Source organism: Eleginops maclovinus, chromosome 12 (assembly GCF_036324505.1).
Source record: "Eleginops maclovinus isolate JMC-PN-2008 ecotype Puerto Natales chromosome 12, JC_Emac_rtc_rv5, whole genome shotgun sequence".
NCBI lineage: Eukaryota > Metazoa > Chordata > Actinopteri > Perciformes > Eleginopidae > Eleginops > Eleginops maclovinus.
This window is the reverse complement of record NC_086360.1, coordinates 7,760,807-7,780,582: the sequence shown is the minus strand read 5'-3', so window position 1 is coordinate 7,780,582 and position 19,776 is coordinate 7,760,807. Positions and strand designations below refer to the sequence as shown.

General features: G+C 37.1%; 1 protein-coding gene across 1 annotated transcript in view; it reads left to right on the top strand.

Annotated features, from left to right (window-relative positions):
* The window catches only part of adamts3 (ADAM metallopeptidase with thrombospondin type 1 motif, 3), a 139,325-nt gene that overhangs the window by 115,189 nt on the left and 4,360 nt on the right, over nt 1–19,776 (top strand). Inside the window, exons 18-21 of the mRNA XM_063898319.1 lie at nt 4,274–4,430; nt 4,762–4,894; nt 14,168–14,375; nt 18,269–18,386. Of these exons, the coding sequence (XP_063754389.1) occupies nt 4,274–4,430; nt 4,762–4,894; nt 14,168–14,375; nt 18,269–18,386 (616 nt within the window). The remainder of the gene's footprint in view (nt 1–4,273; nt 4,431–4,761; nt 4,895–14,167; nt 14,376–18,268; nt 18,387–19,776) is intronic.

Here is a 19,776-nt window from a genome sequence, read left to right as displayed (position 1 = left end):
CTCCTAAGAGACATCCCACAGTGAAAAACTATTATTATGGCCAAAGACAAGGAGGTAGGACTAATATTCTCCCAAGACTCTATGACTGTGAGCTAATGAGACGCTGCAGATTAGATTGTACATAAAGAGTTGTTTTAATGTTTGTGATCGATCTCATTAGAGAACACATTAACACTAAGATGCCAAATGGGAAGTGATCACAAACCTAATATATTTTGAAACTGGAACAATTTAAATATACAAATGGAATGAATAGGTTTACGTGCCAACCAACATCTCTACACAATACCTTTTTGTGGGCTTAGAGCTCTGTGGGACTATTCTCAGAATCTTTGTGAATAACAGCCCCAGGCATCTTGCCTCACATTTGTGTGCTGCCCAGACTTAAACAAAGATGATTAATGGGGCCAGAAAGAGAAGAGACATTTCAAGAATCTTGAAAAAAGAATATCGAAGTGATTCAGTTGGAGGATTTTTTTTCTTGCTTAAACAATTTCCTAGTGTTCAAGTTGATACCATTTTAGCCTTATTTTAGTCAAACTAACAGTCTTAGTCCAAAAAAAATATTGCTTTGATTGAGAAGAAAAACTCCTCTTAATTCTCAGCAGCTGAAACCTTGAATCCTGAATGCCAATTTTGAATTAAAAGCTTGAATTAATGGACTTTTAAAATAAGTGCTGAAAAAAAGTTACTTTTACTGGGATTGACTAAATTAGTTGCTTAAGCAACATGGTTTTCTATATTAAGAGGTGTTGCACCAATCTTTCAACAGCCAAGGTTAAGCAGGATTCAAATGTAATAACATTAGCATAATTGGAGCAGTAAGTCACTTTTGGCTCAGTTCACTTAAGACAGAAAATTGCATGAAGAGTGTTGCAGCGTTTGAGAAAACAACAAACAAACTTTCCTTGTGTTTTTAATTCTTACCTCATCTTAGTTATTGAAGGCACCCTTTGTTTAATACACATTTCAGGTCTGAATAATTATATTACACAATACACATCAAAAGATAATAAGCGCTTTAATAGATAATGATAATAATAATAATAATAATAATAATAATAATAATAATAATAATAATAATAATAATAATAATAATAATAAATATTATTATTATTATTATTATTATTATTATTATTATTATTATTATTATTATTAGTCTAATAATAATAATAATAATAATAATAATAAGAGTTATTAAGCTTTATCTGTGTAGCATTTCTGGTTCACTAGGTGCAGCTCAAAGTGCTTTAACAACATGGCACACATCACAAATTAAAACAGAGAACAAGAAACCCACGGATAATCCAAGGATTATCACATAATCAATATCCGAAAAGAGATCGACTATTGCCGTCGTTCATCCAGGCTTGCAGGAATAATGAAATTGAAACTTACACGTGAAGTCAGCTAATGCCCAGAAAACCCAGATCTTTATATTGAGGGCTGTTGAACCAGTCCTAAAAATCACTTTCCATTACCACTTTTTAATCATAGCCCTTAGTAAGTTCCTCCAGGTCCAGACAGAGTGAGATCCCTAATAAAAACAGCAGACAGAAGACTAAAATGGTGCAAGTGGAGTAGGATCTAATCAGTTTTTCTTCTATCATTAAATCATTATTCACTATAAGCCTTCAAAGGTTTCAAGTGATCTGTTTGTTTCGCTCCGGAAGAAATGAAGTGATATGTAGCTGACAAGAGGAGCTTTTGATGGGATTAGAAATGTGTTTTCTTCTTGTTTCTGTTGTTATTGCCCTCTCATTTCTATTTCTCAGGGCTTCAGGTGCCAACTTTGATTAACGTCTTCATTACAGTTTAAATGTTATTAAAGATGTGTAGTGCTCACACACACTCACCCACATAATCTCACCTTCTGTTTCCTTCTCATTATACATTATTGTTTTGTCTCCCAAGGATACCGGCTATAATTCCCAAGGTCTCACATGCAGCATGATTTTTTAAATTGCCATTTATGTGCGCTCCATATTATGACACATAATTACAAACAATCATTACAGACATTTTGTTTTGAACACACTGAGCAGAACAGGCCATCAGACAGAAGTTGATTTACAGTTTTCTCACTAACAGCCTATTTTTCTTAGAAGCAGTCTTATAGGAGGAGGGTTAATCATTAAGATAATTATTCATATTTAATTTGGCACCAAGTGGAGGATATAAAATAAATAGTTGCAGGACAAAGCAGATCAGTTTCACAAATTGATGCAATGGTATATCCGTGTGTCATGCATTCATAATTCCTCATTCATAAATAATGTAGCACAACATTGGTATTTAGTGAGTCGTCTCAACTGTTAATGTCCCATTACACACAACCAATTTAATTTCTGCATTCACAGATATTGACAGGCCATTACATGCTGTCATGAAAATGTAGCTTTTGTGTTTTTCCCAATGAGTGATGTAAAATAGAGTAAATGATTCCATATGAAGTTAATCTGCAAACTCCAAATTAAAGATATCAAAAAGATCTAATTTATCATCATATCAACACAGAGGCACAGACTTTGAACAGCCAAGACAGCTTTCCTGCTTAATCCTCCTTCTTTATCTCATGTGTCTGTTTCGTTATTTGTCTGTTAAGTGTTATCCTCCCATCAGTATTCTAATCTAAATGCATGTCTAATTTAAGAGACTTGTAATGACAGCTGTTTTATAGACTATGCAACTGAAGGGTCTTTAATTTGTCGGGTGAAAGCGCTGGAATAGCTAACTCTTGTAAAATAAACTTAAATATTGAAGTTATTCATTTTAAAAGGACATGTGCTCTTTATCAGAATCATATTTGTATTGTGTGCCCCTACTGTGAATTGTTTACATGCTTTAATGTTCAAAAAGATCTTTATTTTTCTCAACCACTTACAGATGTCCCGGCCGTCATCCTATCACATTCAATGTTTTAGAGTGCTTGCCAATAGAAAAGCAAGTGTAACATGTCATGTGATGCAATTATGTTACAGAAGTAAACAAAGGAGTCCAATGGATTAGTTCCATAGCAAGGGGGGAGGGCGGTGTGGGATAGAACATTTGGGATTTTAAACATGCACAAAAACCTATACAACACACTACAAGTAAGGGAAAATCTCAAAAAGCATAATCGGGCCTCTTTTAAGAAAAGACAGAGGAGAGGGAGTTTCTCTTAAAAACAACCAGGATTGATGATTTGGTTTAAGGTTAGGATTAGCGTCAACACATTGATGTTTCAGTTGGTAAACTCAAAAAAACGTTGAATATGCGATTTGTGTCATGAGCCAACATGCTCAAAAACAAAGGGGGGCATGGTTGGAACTCTGCCACTTAATCCTTACGAACATAATTTACAGTGTTTTGTTATAGAAAAATAAATACTAACAAACAGCGAGTTATGACCAAAAACTTATCATATACGGGCTGTTTCAAATAACAATAACAATAATTACAGGTTAGTGGCCATATCTTACACGTTGCAACTCTAAGAACAAAAATGATCATCCTTTTAACATTAATTTTGTCTCTAACAAAAAAATGGATGACTAAATGTAAGTCTGCTCGGGGTATTTTCCATGCTTACTTTGATCTCACTTCATGGCAAACGCTCACAAAGTTCACCATGAATTACTGGATTATTCGATCTAAAAAGTATGTCTATAGCCCCGCCCGTGGCGCGACTGGCTGGGGCACCTGCACCATATGCCGGCGACCCGGGTTCGATTCCCGACCCGTGGTCCTTTCCGGATCCCACCCCGATTCTCTCTCCCACTTTCCTGTCACTCTCCACTGTCCTGTCCGATTAAAGGCAAAAAGCCCCTTAAAAAAAAAAAGTATGTCTATATCATCACACATTGAAGGTTGTGTTATTGAAGTAAGTTTGAAGGAAGTTCTTGACTGTTGCAGCGTATATAATACTGTCAAAAGTTTCCATTTTGAAATTAACTCCCTTGTGTTCCAGTCTCCAGAAACCCTGTAAAACCTACCAGACCCAGAGAAAAATAGATCAGAGAGAATATGTTTCCGTTGTCGATGCCATAGTGGCTTCAGTCTTATCTCAAGCACAAACTCCCCCATTGTCTGATAATTCCCTTCTTCAACCAATTACACCTTTTGTTTACCAAATTATGGAAACTGCAGATTCAATTACTGTCCTGTTACCTGAAATTCTATTAAATCATTTGCACACATTTACACTTAGAGTACCTTCATGCAAAACAGCTGCAGCAAGATGCTTTCTTTGTAATGTGTTTAGTTTGATTTTCTTTCTTTCCATTGTTTGCAGATTATACCCAAAGATAATGAAACACGGTCTACTTTAATGTACAAGTACATCATCCACGAAGATTCGGTGCCCGTCAACAACAACAACGTAATCCAGGAGGAGACGTTTGAGTGGGCTCTGAAGAGCTGGTCTCCCTGTTCCAAGCCTTGTGCCGGAGGTAAGGGGAAAATTACCATTAAATTAGAAAAGAATAGAGAGGAATATATTGGTTCCTTCATTTCTAAATATGATTATCTGAAATGTGCTCACTGCACTTGCTGTAAGAAGGCAGCCTTTGATTGTGTTGTTTATTGTGTCTTCTTTAGTTCATATTCTCTTGAGCTGAAGCTGTTTTTCAAATATAAGGTTTTTTTTTAATTAAAGAAGTTTCTTTGGTAGTGGTTTGTTTGTTTATTTGTTTGTTTGTTAATAAGGAAATACAATAACATTTTTCATGGACAAACAGAAAGCTTTCATATTAAAACAAAAGGTCCTCACTTCTTTTACAGGGTTTCAGTACACCAAGTATGGATGTCGAAAGAAAGGAGACACCAAAATGGTCCATCGGGGCTACTGCGATGCCAGCAAGAAGCCGAAACCGATCCGCAGAATGTGTAACCTTCAGGACTGCACACAGCCTCAGTGAGTACTGCTACAACTGCTTGCCTCCTAGGAAAAGATACTGAGCCCTTTTGGAAATTGCTGATTAGATTCAAAGTGGGACTAGGCTGCAGTCTATTAAGATAAAAATGTTCAAGTAGCTTCTGTCAGCATGAGTTGAATTTAAATAAGCCTCTCTTTAACTGTAATGTGTAGTGTGGGAATAGGGAAAAAATATCGTTGTTGTTTTTTACAAGATGAACTATATTTCATTTGTGATTTCCTTCCATCTTTATATTTATTTTTTCAGCTCCTCAAAGCTCTCGGCTCATAACTTTATGTTTTGGTCCTGGATTGTGTTGCTCTTTATATATCTATTAATGTAGGGGACACCTAAATAGGTAAGGGAAGTATACAGTTAAATCCTCTATCCTCAATTACCAGATAAGAATGTGTGTTTTGGCTAAGACAAAGTATTACATCATATTGATGAGAAATTATATAAAAATGACCATAAAGGACAAGCAAAGGAGAACTTTGGGTATCTTGTTTGGCCAAGAACACTTTGACATGTTGACTGCAGGGCCTGGGGATCAAACCATTGACCATCCAATTGATAGTCTTTTTGCAATAATGCACTATTCACTCTTGTCTTAAAATGAAAGCTCATTAAAAGTTAGTATGGCAAATTTGTATACTGTACCTCTTCTGTGACAGGCTTACATGCTTTAATGTACAAAAGCTCTTTATTTTGTTCATACTACCTGTGCTGGAACACCTCTTTTCACCCTCCGTTTGAAACCAGAGCCCAGTCTGCTCTGATTGGTTAGCTTGCCAGCTCTGTTGTGATTGGTCAACCTCTTATAGATGTCCTGTTCCTTAGCATACTCACGTACAATGTTTTGGAGCTTTAGCCAATAGATGGTAAGCAGGATTGCTGCTGTCTCAGACTTGTCAATCCTGTACATGAAATAACATTTGCATAAAGTTCAACCTCCTGCTCCAGAGTAGGAATCAAGATAAGGCAAGCAGCATGGAGTTACTTGGAGGTGACATTGACAATAAATGGCAGCTTGTCACTTCTACTAGTGTTTGAGGGGGGTTATCCAAGTAATGAGTCAAGCTCAGAACCCATAATGCAATTAAATGGCATTTTTCATCTTTGTCGTATAAACCATGTGTTAAAATCACAACCCTGTCAAGCTGTTTTCTCATTGTATAATATGGACAATATCCAGTGGTCTGTACATATCTGTATGTACATCATCTGGTCTTGATGACGGTTGGCGCATATATAGATTTGCAGGTGGCACGACATGACTCGGATTGAACCACAGTCAAGTAGTCATCTTTTTTACTTTGGTCTTACTCAACAGAGTCTCTTGCCTTCCTTAAAGGGGCTCTGTTATGCTTTTGGGGTTTTCTCTTTCCTGTAGTGTTATATATATTTTTGTACATGTACATTTCTGCAAAGGCTGAAATCCCTCCAGAGGGAGTTATGGTCAGCTAACCAATCAGAGAAAGACTTGACTGGTTTTAAACAGAGGTTGGAAAGAGGCAGTATAAATAAAATTAAGCACATTTTGAACATCAAAGCATGTACACATGTCACAGTAGATGCACACAATACAAATATGAAATCTGAATATTTGAACAATATGGTCCCTTTAAATTAATGTCTGCCTGAATTTTGACAGGAGTTCTCAAATCTTATCAACCATTTTTTCGTGTATATGTCTCTTCTTTGTGGCCATCGGATGTTTGTTTTCTTGTTCTGCATGAAAAAGTCATCCACACACCAACTCGCTTACACATGGACTCCATCACATACTATGCTAACTTTGTTATAAGTAGCTGGTAGGGTAGATGTCTTTCATGAGTACAGTTCTTTTAATGTGTACAAATCTTCTCTTTCAAACTTGTATAATGAATTATTTAAACTTCAAACCTATTATGCAAGTACAATGTTTTGGGCTCTACATATTGATGTTGATTTGTTGTGCCCTGAAGAGCTGAAGGCTGTCTGTTTAAAACTGCAGAAGAAGTTTGACTTTTAATATGTCTTGTGTTTTCAGCTGTGACTTTTGGGTGGGTTTTTGAGAAATAAATTGCGAATTTCAAGCCCAAAATACATAAAATACAATAGAAAGCAAGCAGATCTTGGCCAAGTTTGAATTCTTTGTGATTTAATAACATGGTTCATTGATAGTTCCTTGTAATAGTTCAACAAAATGAGAGGAAGTGTCCGCATTTCCATTTCTTTTTATTTAACTTATAAAGGTTTAACCTTCTTAATCACAATGATTAAATTGAGATTGGGATCAATGAGTTGAAAAGCCTTGAAATGAACAATGTACCTTTAATTAGGATTACAAGGAAAATATAATTACAAAAAAATGAGTGTTAAAAAAGGATGAAAGTAGAAATACATGTGAAGTGTTTTGAGGATTTCTACACAAATATTAAGGAAAATATAGCTTAACTTCGCAATTGAGGAATGTAATGCGGTGTGAAAAGGTCTTCACTTAATGAAGTCATTAATTCAGCAGTTCAGATTCCCCACTGCATGTCTGCACGATCATTAATCTGGAATTGAACTTGTCCATTAATTTGTGTAAAACAGTTTCTTGTAGTTTCAAGAGAGGTTCAAACCAACTGAGCCAAAGCCGATTAATCCTAAACGCAGGGATGATTTTACACTGTGTAGCCATAAATCTGCTGCACCAAGGGCCAGGACAGGTGTACTTTTTTTTATCAGTACATCCTTCCAGTGGGACTTGTTAGGGGAGCAGTGAGTGGTGTCCCAAGAGTTCCATCATAGCAGTCTTGTTTTAAAAGCGGTGACAGCTGGGTTAGAGATGAGATAACAGAAGGGGAAAGCAGCTTCTCTGGGTGAAAACACAGTGTGTGTAATAGCTATACACTCGGATATCTAGCCTGGATGTGAAAGTAAAATAACAAAATCCGAGAAGTCTAAATGCAGGGCCTTGACAAGCAGGTAAAATAAATGGATGCTTAAGCTGATTAGTTGTGAAGTCTGTAAAATCCCAAGACACTTTAAAAAGCTGAAGCCAAAAGTCTCCATCCAAATCTGAAAGCTGCATGAGGTAGAGCGGGGGTGTCCAAACTTTTTTGACTGAGAGCCACATACATAAAAATACACGGAGAGCTGGGCCACTTATAGAGGTGAATATTGCCTCATAAGTTAAGTTATAAGTTAGCAAGACAAATCAAATGTAGGTGAATAATGCGTGATACTTTCAAATGGTTCAAGGGAAAAACAGCCTAAATCCCATCTCTCTTTAGGGTTTCATTTATTTTGTTGGCAGCTCATTCCTTAAAACAGAAGCATCGGATTGCTGATAATAACAGTAAATATGAAGGTTCAATTTCAAGCTCGTTATAGAAATAAGTTATTGGGCTTTTTTATCATCTAATATTTTTGGGAAAATGTTTTAAAATCTAAATGACTAAATTTATTTGAAAATTGAGCTCATTAATATATTTGAACATATATATTTGAGAAGTACAATATAAGACAAGCAAAAGTTTAATTTGTGGGCCATATTCCATTATACTTTTAGGATTTGCTGAGGGCCGATTCAAAATGGCCTGCGGGCCGTAGTTTGGACACCCTTGAGGTAGAGTTTTCAATACTGTGAGATGATGCAACGTCAGGCTGAAGACCACGCTGTTCTGTCGAATAATAAACCAAACGAAATAGTGAGCCAAAAGATCAAATGCTGCTGTGTTCCGACACTGAATTATATATTCAGTCATTGTGTCATGTATGAATCTCTTACTATGGATTGACTTCTCTTCTGGATGGACTCTATTTGAACCCCAAAAGAAAGCAATCCCAGAGACTGATGCTTTATGTTTCAACCTCTCTTGTGAGGCTGTAGGACACACTTTATATCAAAACAACCATGTCAGTGGATCTTAACTAAACTTCATCCACTTCAAAGTGTTCATGAGACTTTAACCTGTTAGCAGTGTTAACTGCGGGGCTCTGGGTACAACAGTGGTCTGTTTGATCCAGACTGAAATATCGAAACAACTATTATGTTGTATTGCCAAGGCTGTGCTGATTTCCATGGCCCCCAGAGAATAAATTCTACTGACCTCGGTGACATATGAATCTTTTTTGGTTCTTCAGTGAAATACATCGACAATGAGTGGATGGATTGGCACGGGTCACATTGGCTTCCAGAGAATGAGCATGTCATGTGACCAAACCTTGCTAAGTTAAGTGCTACTTAGAAAATGTTAGCATGCTAACACCTAAAACTAAGTTGATCGAAATTATATATGCCTAACATCAGCTTGACAACAGCATGCTGAATTAGCATAAGCATTTAGCTTATATCCTCACACATCCACTAGTTTGGCATTAGGCTAGCCATTTTAAACATTTTGATATCAAACAATAACGTTTCCATATATATGCATACATGACTGAAGGTTTTTGTTCTTGTCAAGTTGTTGGTGCAGGTGATAAAACATTTTGGCCATCAAGAGAAGGAGCAAACTTTAATAATTGATCTTTTTGTCCCCTAAACGGGAATGTTGTCTCAGACATATATGACGATTATCAATTAATATATTCACTTTTATGCAGATCATCCCAAGATGCACATGAAACATTTCCCATTATACAAAACATTTTTGAGGATTAAAAGAATACTGTATGTCATTTGATTAGTTTTTTGTCCACCTTTCCTCTATAGTTGGAACATTCATCATTGGTAGATTTCAAACCTTTGCTTCATGACTTGACTTGTAACTCATCTTTTTAGTTCAGGACAGTGATTTCAGAAGACTCTAGTGGAGGTGATTTAAAATGTCAAGAAATAAAAGTCAGACACTGCCTGAAAATAATAAATTCACATTCTGATGATGAAGAGACATGTATAAAAGAGTTATGGAAATATGTAATAAATGCAGTTTGATTCATCCGACAAACTGCTCTCTCCTGTTCTGGGACTCTGCACGAAGGCAGCGAGGTAGAATGTAAACTGGACATACTCGGACACCGCACAACTGTTCAACCCCTATGGGAAGAAATCAAATTACTGTGCAATACACTAATTGGTTGTCATTGTAATTCAGATGAAACACTAACTGGAGTACACACATTCATAATCCTCTATGCACTTCAAAGTTCAAAGGATTTCCTGACAACACTCCTGTGGCTCACATCATTTGTGAGTGTGCAGGGCTGAATACAAAATGCTGACATGTATGAGAGGATCCCAGAGGAGAATAGCAACTCTTTATATTCTTGTTCTAAAATACTGCAGCCTCAGAACGTTACATGATTGTGCACACACAGCAGATGTCAAATCATATCACCATTTTAAAAAACCCAGCAAATCCAATTTCAGAGAACCTTTACAAAATTTGATAAACAAGGCAATATTTCAAAAAACAAGTTTGACGAATAAGAAACTCAATGAGATCAGACAAACAAACCCCCCAGCTAAGCCAAACTTCACAGGAAGCATTGATGAACTATCAAATTTAATTTTGATCCAAGCAGTTCAATTCAAACCTCCAACACAGTTTGCAGACTGAGTTGGTTCAACTTTGACCAACAAGACTCGTTTGTGTATGCACACAGTTTTCTGTAAAATGGGGATTGTTATCACTATTTCAGGAGCACTTACTTTCAGTTTGGTCTCTAAATATGTAAATTCAGACAATTTAAATAAGCTGTTGTCTTCTTAACAAACATACTGTATTTCTGATCATGTTTCTTCTACTGTAGAACTCTCAGAAAATAGTATCTTCTCTTAAAGGGTAATTTCACCCTGATCACAAAATGTTCCCCCGATCTATCAAGTTTGTTGAATCTATTGCAGGGATTTCTGCCTCCAACGTAATACAATACATCGTTTATGGCACCCAAACCAAACAGAAACTACAAATAAAAAACTTACGAGGAATGTGTTTCTCTAGAATAGAATAAATCCTGACTCTTAACTGTCAAAAGCCAAACATTAAGTGGCTGCTTCTGCAACACCTTCACAAATAAATCAGTATTTGTACGGCTAGATGCACTAAATTTGAATTTCATGGAAGAAGCATCAGCAGATTTTCAACTTCTATGAGAAGTTTGGAAAGAGTCTCACTGCATTCATAGCATTCAAGCTTTATGTTTAGTCAACATTTCACCCCTGCATGCAAACTAATTTTCCAATCTAAACATAATGCATGGTGTTTTCAAAGCGATTTGCAACTGCTCCAGAATATACTGGATACAGCGCTGCCTTGCAAAGGAGCCTGAAATGCATCACTTAGTATTCTGCTGGATTGTCCCCTCCTTTCAGAAACCCCGCATAATTCGCCGTCTCAACAGCCTATTTGTGATTGCAGGGCTATATACTGTATAAGAGGGATTGTATCACTCATTTACCCTAAAGTTATTTCTCTCAAAAGTATTCTGAAGAACTTTTTGAAACCATTAAAGTGAAGGTACACCCTAAACAAAGCATTAAGCCCAAGAGTACTTCTGAGTGAATGTATATATGGTGTATCTGGTATACAGTATATCTTCAATTAACACTTGAAATTTAAAGCAAAAAGCCTTTAAGCTTTAACTTGTAAGTGTAGACATGTTTCATGTTTCTATTCTGCTCTTTGTTCCTTTTTTTCAAGGGCCCTAGATAATTCAGAAATGCTGCATGTGGCGGATCACGTTAGCTGTTTGCATTAGGTATGCCCCACTGTTTACAGGAACCAAATAAATATTAGGCTATCGAATAGAAGGAAGGAGGTCTGAAGTGTGGTTCAAAAGATTAAGTTGCACTGAGACAGCTTTACAGATTTACACTTTGATCAATCTGCCTGTGATTACACAGCAACACAGCGAGGTTTCTGGGAAAGAGAGATAAGTATGGGGTCAACCTTATAGGCTCTGGTTGTTTTACTGAGATTGCTCACTATAAAGGGGGAGTTGTAAGGCGCTTCTACTTAGACTTATCAAAAGGGTAGATCAGTTTGTATTGATTTTAAGTCAGGTCTATGTTACAACACAACAAAAAGTCGTATTGATCACTACGTCTGCAATAATAATAATAATGCTACTTAAATAGTGTACGAATGTGCTGTTTTTATTCAAGCCTTTTTTTTTGTTGTTGAATAGCTTTGTGGTTTAGATAGAAATACACATTTGTTGACATCAACTTAGCTCAGGGAAGTGAGGGACCACACAAGTCATAATCAAAAAAATTGTCACAACAATAAAAACAATTGTGGGGTTGTAATGGTGAAAAAAAGTAAGCTATGGCAGACCGAAGATTTTTAAGGCGTTATTATGCTTTTTGGGGTTTTCCATTTCCTATAGTTTGTTATATAGGTTTTTGTGCATGTAAATGGTCTGCAAAGGCCAAAAGCCCAATGTTCCCTCCAGAGGGAGTTTCTGTCCCCCACACAATCCCCCCTGCCTGAAACGCCTCCATGTGACTCCTTTGAATTTACTTCCGTGGCATAGTTAGGTCAATATTAACACTTGCTCTTGTATTGGCTAGCGCTCAAAAAACATGGTACGTGATAGGTTAAGGAGCAGGACATCTCTTCTCGGTTGACTATCAAAACAGAACTGGCCAGCTAACCAATCAGAGCAGACTGGGCTCTGGCTTCAGACAGAGGGTGAAAAGAAGTGCTGCAGCACAGGCAGTATGAGGAAGAAAAATACCTTTTTGAATTTTAAAGCATGTAAACATGTCACAGTACAGGCACAAAATACAAAGATGAAACTTGAAAATGGACATATTGTAATATGTCCTTTTCAAAGTTGACAGAGCATAATACTGGACATTATTATGACCAAATAACACAACTGAACTGACACAAGATGGTTCCAGTTTGACCAGATTAGCGCAAATAAACATTCGCCTCCAAGGTCCAACAACATGCTTTTGACTGCGATGAAGACAAACATGTTTGAAAATTGTCATGAATTCACTACAGCTCACAATAAGGTGAAGAATGTGTCTCTACAGATATTTGTTCAAAGTATTGGACCCAGTCTGACCGGAAAATGAAGTCAGAGGATCACCAAAGTCATTCCAATACAACCTGAGGAGGACATGATTGTCTGGAACAAAAGTCATAGCAATCCATCCATGGATGCTGAAATATTTCACTCATAACCACAAAATTCGACCTCATGGTGGTGGAAAAGTCCAGGGATCAATAAAGTGAGTGGGATCCATCGACTGGAAACCATAAATGTCTGCACGAAAGTTGTGAGTCCTGCTGCTGTCCATGCTACAATTGCTCTCCAATCAGTCATTGGGGTTTTCCATTATTGCTTCCACATTTGCAAAGGTTAAACTAACAATTGTCTTTGGTTAGCTTTAGAAATATATAATATTTGCTACGGTAAAGTTCTGAGGAACTTCTTTTTTTGACTTTTTGACTTCCATTCCAACACAGTTCAGAAGGAATTTTGTTATTTTTCCTCAGCTAGCTTCATTTGAAAGTTAAAAAGTACTGTTTGCAACCGTTAAGGTACGGATGTCAAGTAAGAGATAAAGTGCAGCGAGGGGTTCTTTAATGAAAAACAAAAAACCTGACAGGGTGATCATAGAGCCCAAAACATAGTGTCGGCAGCTTTAATCAAGGTTTTTGTGACTGTCCAAAGCTGTTGAAGTTTTCTTTTCCAATAACCGTTCTTTAAACTATGCCAGAGCCCACAACGTACTTCCTCTCGTCTCGTCTTAACTTTTGATTTCTCTGAGGTTCAGTATCTCTCTTTTGACCTCTTTCCTTCTCTTGCGCTGTTTTTCCTTTCTTTATTGGGGAGAATTTAGCCATCATGAATCCAAAGTCTCATGCTCTCCGCAAATATAAAAGTGAATCATCAAAAAGGTTCCGCTGTATTTCATTTCTGCAGATTGATTTATCTGCACATTGTCCGGAGATCCTCTTAGCAACAGTCATGTTATGCTGTCTTATTCAGTGTGTAACAACAAAATATTCACAACCTCTGAAATTTCCATTTTGACCAATTAGACATTCAACAAAGCCATTTAATAAAAAGCAATCAAAATTGGGATTATCGCTGTGGTCTATCAGCATTATAAAAGCAAGATTGTTATTGTTATGCATCTATGAGTGAACTTGCGATCTTTCATTGAACGGAGTATTGAAGTGGGATTATAAATGAAGAACTTTTTTGACATTCTTTAATCGGTTAGATTTGAATATTTATTTTGCTGGTGTGTTTCAAAAATGCGTACCTTTTGGTTAATTACCGGCGACACCTGTTTTATAATTTCATTAAAATCTTCTTTTTGATTCATCCAGATGGATCTCAGAGGAATGGGAGCATTGCACCAAAACCTGCGGCAGCCTGGGCTTCCAGATCCGGACGGTCCGCTGTGTGCAGTTCCTCCACGAGGGCACCAACCGCTCTGTCCACAGCAAGTACTGCAGCGGGGAGAAGCCAGAGAGCCGCAGACCCTGCAACAGGGTCTCCTGTCCTGCCCAGTGGAGGACCGGAGCCTGGTCAGAGGTGCAGTATCCATATGATTATTTTAAAAGAGAAATGGTCTTATGACTCTTATAGCATAGGGCTTCAATTGTGCAGCCGATCAACTCTCTGGGAGCTAAACGCTGTTGTTCTGTAGTCTGGGCTTGTGTCATTTAGCTACTACCTCATTTATCATCAATCTGTCGGATTGATATAGTCTTTGATAACTTATTTAATTTCTCTGTCTATTTGTGTTGATGCCGTAGCAGCTTTACTGATAATTGCAGGTCATTCTAAAGTAAAAAAATGAACCATGAGGCGTATGATATTTAATTTAAAGCGATGTCTCATCTCATCTGAAAACACGCCTGTCTTATATCCTCTATTCTACCAAATGAGGGATTTGAAAGCAGACAAACTGCTGAGTGGTGGAGAGCAGAACGAAAGTTAATGTGATGGAATTCTTAATGCTAGCAGCGGATTTGTGTGGGTTCCGATCTTTTTTAGATCATGGTTTTTCTCCATGTTGGGAGAGAGCTCTTAATATGCATGCATTAAATTACTGTTTGCACTTTCCTAGTCGTGATGTAAATATTTGTATTATAATTATTTTTAATTTGAATGTTATTTATCAATTATCAATATTTTGTTAAAATGTTTTGTTTAAAGGGGCCATACAATGCTTTTTGGGGTTTTCCCTTTCCTGTAGTGTGTTATTTATGTTTGTGTGCATGTAATGGGTCTGCAAAAGCTAAAATCCCAAAGACGCAGCAACTTGTAAGAAACAGCGTCTCAGGGCATGTTAACATTTAACAACCTATTAATGTGGCATACCCACTTAACGGGAAGAAACTCCACTACCAGACCATATTAACCATGTCTACCAAAACGAAACATAATTCCAACACCAAGCGTCTAAATCAGCACTGAATGAAAACAAACTAACGCTACATAGCACCGAGTGAGCTACGGCGACACATCATATGAAAGCTGATATTCCACGGATTCCATTGGTATAAGTCTCATCACTGTATGACCAAAACTCACTGAACTAGCAGCCAAGAAAGAGCAAGAAAACTGCTTCACTTTACAGAGCCATAGCTATAAACAGTCAATTTGCTGTTTGTGATCAAACGTTGCTGTCAAGGTCATACAAACGCTGCTGAATGTCATACAAACGCTCTTGAAGGTCATACAAACGCTGCTGAAGGTCATACAAACGCTGCTGAAGGTCATTCAAACGCTCTTGAAGGTCATACAAACGCTGCTGAAAGTCATACAAACGCTGCTGAAGGTTAATCCGGTGTCTCTGTGTCACTTTGAAATGATTACTGATAATCTATCATTATTTATTTGTTATAAACTGGTACGGCACCACAAGTGATGCCATTTTTTCGCAGTTTTATTCAGGGGCGGGACATTTGACAAATCTCTAAGCGGTTGACAAATCACAGCAGAGTCGCCAGTTAACCAATCAGAGCAGTGTGCACTTTTGCAAAGGTGGGGGTATGGGCTCTTCAGAGCGTTTTTCAGACGAGAGAAAAGTTGTCATTTATGTGCAGGCAGTGTGAGGAAAATAAAGCGCTTTTTCAACATTGAAGCATGAAAACATGTCATAGTGGAGCAACAAAACACATATATGGACCTGAAAAGTAGCATGATAGGGGACCTTTAAATGTATTTATTCCTTTATCTTGGTTGAGTCACAAAAACTAATTTGGGCTACAGCTGTGAGGAATAAACAGACTAATTGTGTCCCTGACATTTTCATTCGCCCACAGTTGGTGGCCACAGCAGGTAATCAGTCTAATAACAGCCACATTACGAATAAAAACAAAAAAAAGCAGCCAGCTAAGGTCAACCAAACCTGGTGTCATGATGTCTTGCTTTCGTCTGTTCACTGATCATCTGCTTAGATACAATTGATGGTTTACACACTCCTAAATGCCTTCCTTATTTAAAGTGGTAATTGTTAACATTACAATGTTTGATTGGCGACTATGGACTGATAGGCACAGCAAAAACTGGGGGAGGCTAAACAAACTATTATTGTTGCGGGCAAACATTTTCAACAAAGCTTACATTTCCTGTGATTACATCATAATAAAGGCCACCTTGTGCTTTCCAGCTGAATGCATTTAATGTGAAGCTGCAGCAGTAGGAAATGTTTATATTAGCAATAACTTATTCCAGCATTTTTTCTAGGAATTTTGCCAAGACACCTAGCTTGTAAAACTGCTAATTAATAAATATTGTGATACTTTTAATAGCGGGCCAAAGGCTCAATCACAATTGTGTAACCTCATTTTGGAGTTTGATAGAGACTTATTTTGATGAAGTTAAAAGAAATATTGGAGATTATAATAATATTTGTTGTCCTTATCTAATTTAGTTCACAAACTGCTTGTAATAAAGTTGTTTGTGAAGTGTGTTGACACATCACTTCCTATAAATACAATTATTAATATTTGGAAATACGTTTTTTGAGTGTGTTTCTATAGTTGGAAGACAAATTCATATAGGTGTAGCCTGCTTGAGATCAACTTAAAGTGGCATAATAGTAACGAATGGGCATATCTCATTGGTCATTTAACGCAACGTTTTACCAGACAGGATTTTTACTATTCTCCGTAAATCAATAAAAATACATTGCTACAATAACAAAACATTGATTATTTGTTGTTACATTCCAGCTCGAAGGGAAAAGAGAAAGCAACATTAAACCAGTTCTTGGCATGAATAAAGTTGTTTAGTTAAACTTGAGTTAAATGGCATACAAGCAACGTGAACAACAGACAAATCTAAACAGAGGTGTGAGGCAGTTAGAGCCCTGACTGATGGCTTTCAACCACTTTTCTAGCCTTCCCCCTGAAGGTGTGTGCTGGGATTGGAGGGTCGGGCCAGGCACGCTCCGATCCGGAACCTCCCATGTTCTGGTGGGAGGTACTTGAGATCACATCCAATGGCGTCGATACAGCAGCACAGCTTATTATATATATACAAAGACACTTAAAGTGGTGTTAGTGTAGGAGAGAATGAGGCAACTGTACAATTTGTGTTACAGCACTATTTTTTTGGTGTTGAAATCATTTATGATGGATACAAATCCATAATTTTCCTGAATCCTGATAATCCTAATTATGCTAATCTTTTTGTATTCATTATCATCCAAAAATGACGGGTAATAATGGATTATGATGGACAAAGGAAATCAAACGCAACCACTGACTGTTTCAACTTCTAATCTCCTCAATAAGTAGATAATAGTACAGCAGAGTAAAAACATTTGTAGAAAGTATTTTAAAGAGCTTGTGTGCATTCAAAGGTAATATTAATATAATGTTTTTTTCAAAAAATGTGTAAAAATAATGAGAAAAAAATAACCAGTAAAACATCCATCGGCAAAATTGTAACTCTAGACATCAGCATCAGTTGACAAATATGACATTGGTGCATACCCCAAAAATGCAATACATATTAGGAACTCTAATCCAACGTAATCTTTCGTTAAACTTGTGGAAAAATAATTTATAAAAAGTAAAGTTGAGCTTCCCTTTGCTTTTTACAAAAACTCTTCAGCCAGGTTCAGAAAAGAGACAGACACAGGAACTGCTGTGTAAAGTAAATCTGTTGCAAATTGAAAACAACCAACAGCAGTAAGAGCTTCCTGTTATCCAGGACACAAACTGTGTTGGTGGTATGTGATGGATTTTATTTCCTGCAGATTCTCCTGTGAAAACCAGACTGAAAAGGGGGATTGAGGAAATATGGCTGATGTTTTTTGCTGGCACAGCTGGGCAGATTGTATTTCAAGTGGGCTTGTTACCTAGCCAGTTATCCTAACAATTACTTCTGCCAGTGTGAGCTGCCTCCACGACAAAAGCGGAGTCCTTTTGCTGCAATGTCAGTGAGTGTGTGTTTGCACTCTTCCACAGTGCTCTGTGACCTGTGGAGAGGGGTTGGAGAGGCGTCTGGTCTCTTGCCGGATCGGAGATCAATGCAACGGAGAAAAGCCTGAAAATGTGAGAACGTGCAGACAGGGACCCTGCCATGGTAAGCATGTTTTTTATTAAACAAAAAGAAAAGAAATACCTACTGCTGAAAAAACATTTTCAATTATGTGGTTCAACATTTCAGCCCTTTTTGGGTTCTTTAATAACAAAAATCTGTTAAGCATGTCATATCCTTCATAAAGCTATTTTTTGTCACAATCTTCCAGGCAGCCGTTGGTACCCGATAACAAGTAATGCAATTCATGGCTATTAACGTTAAGTGTGCATTAATTTATTGTATTAAATAAATAAATACAATTTTAGAAAATGTCTGCCCTTCACCCCACAACACCAACAAAACTGCTGAGTCAAATATTCTATTAGAAATTAATGGAAACCTGCTGCCTGGACAAAAGGAACATAACTTTTCAATTTAAAAACATCCTGTTTGCAGAATAATCATTATGACAGTACATGTGTATTTGTAGTGAGTGGACTGAAATGGCCTTTATCTTTATTAAGATCCCCAATTGCACTAGCATGAACATTGGCTATTTGTCCTGGGGATCTCCAGAGTCAAACACAAATGTGCACACTATAGCCACACAAACACAACAGACATAGACAAAAAAAACAAAAACTCATTTTGTGTTATTAACAATTAACGAGTAAAACACCCTTTCAACCATCATCAAGCCCAACATAACAAAGTTCATTTTGCATACACACAGACAGTTCATTTATTACTTAGCATGTAGAGGCTAATACGAACATTTGGTACATTTTTGATATTGGTCTTTAGCCCAATAGAGGGCATAAACACACACAGGAATCTTGAATGAAATTAAAAATGGCATTTTGCTTTAAGTGCCACTTGGGCTCCTGTTAAGTGAAAATAACATAGTCTTGCTTTGACTGCCTACAACATTATTCTACATCTTTACTGGCATACTGCAATAGTCGGGTAAAGAATGTTTGTATTTTCAAATGTCGGCTTATGAAAATCACTTCTTTAAACTCTTTGCTATAAACATCGATTGCATAGAGGATTTCCAGCAGAAATAAAGGTACAAGCTGGGATGAAGATGACACTGTCTCGTTTACTACTTTATCAAACTACATACCTACAGTAAAAGGGAGTCCCAATTTTAAATCACCCTTAAAATCAAACAAAATACAATATTTTAGTAATCCCAAGCATGAAAACACACCTGTTTGTTACCCAGCATAAGGGTGTGAACCTGAAAAGGAGCACAATATGTCCCCCATTCTTATCACTGATTTATAGTGGTGTGTACCAGAAAGGCAGCTGCTGTCAAACAGATTTCAGTACAATGAGCATCATTCTGTTGATGAAATGTGCTACAGTTGTGTCATGGCATAAACTGTCTGTCTCTGAGCACTGAAAGCAATGCATCAGTGATCTGTAATGCACCACTTACTCTCAGCCT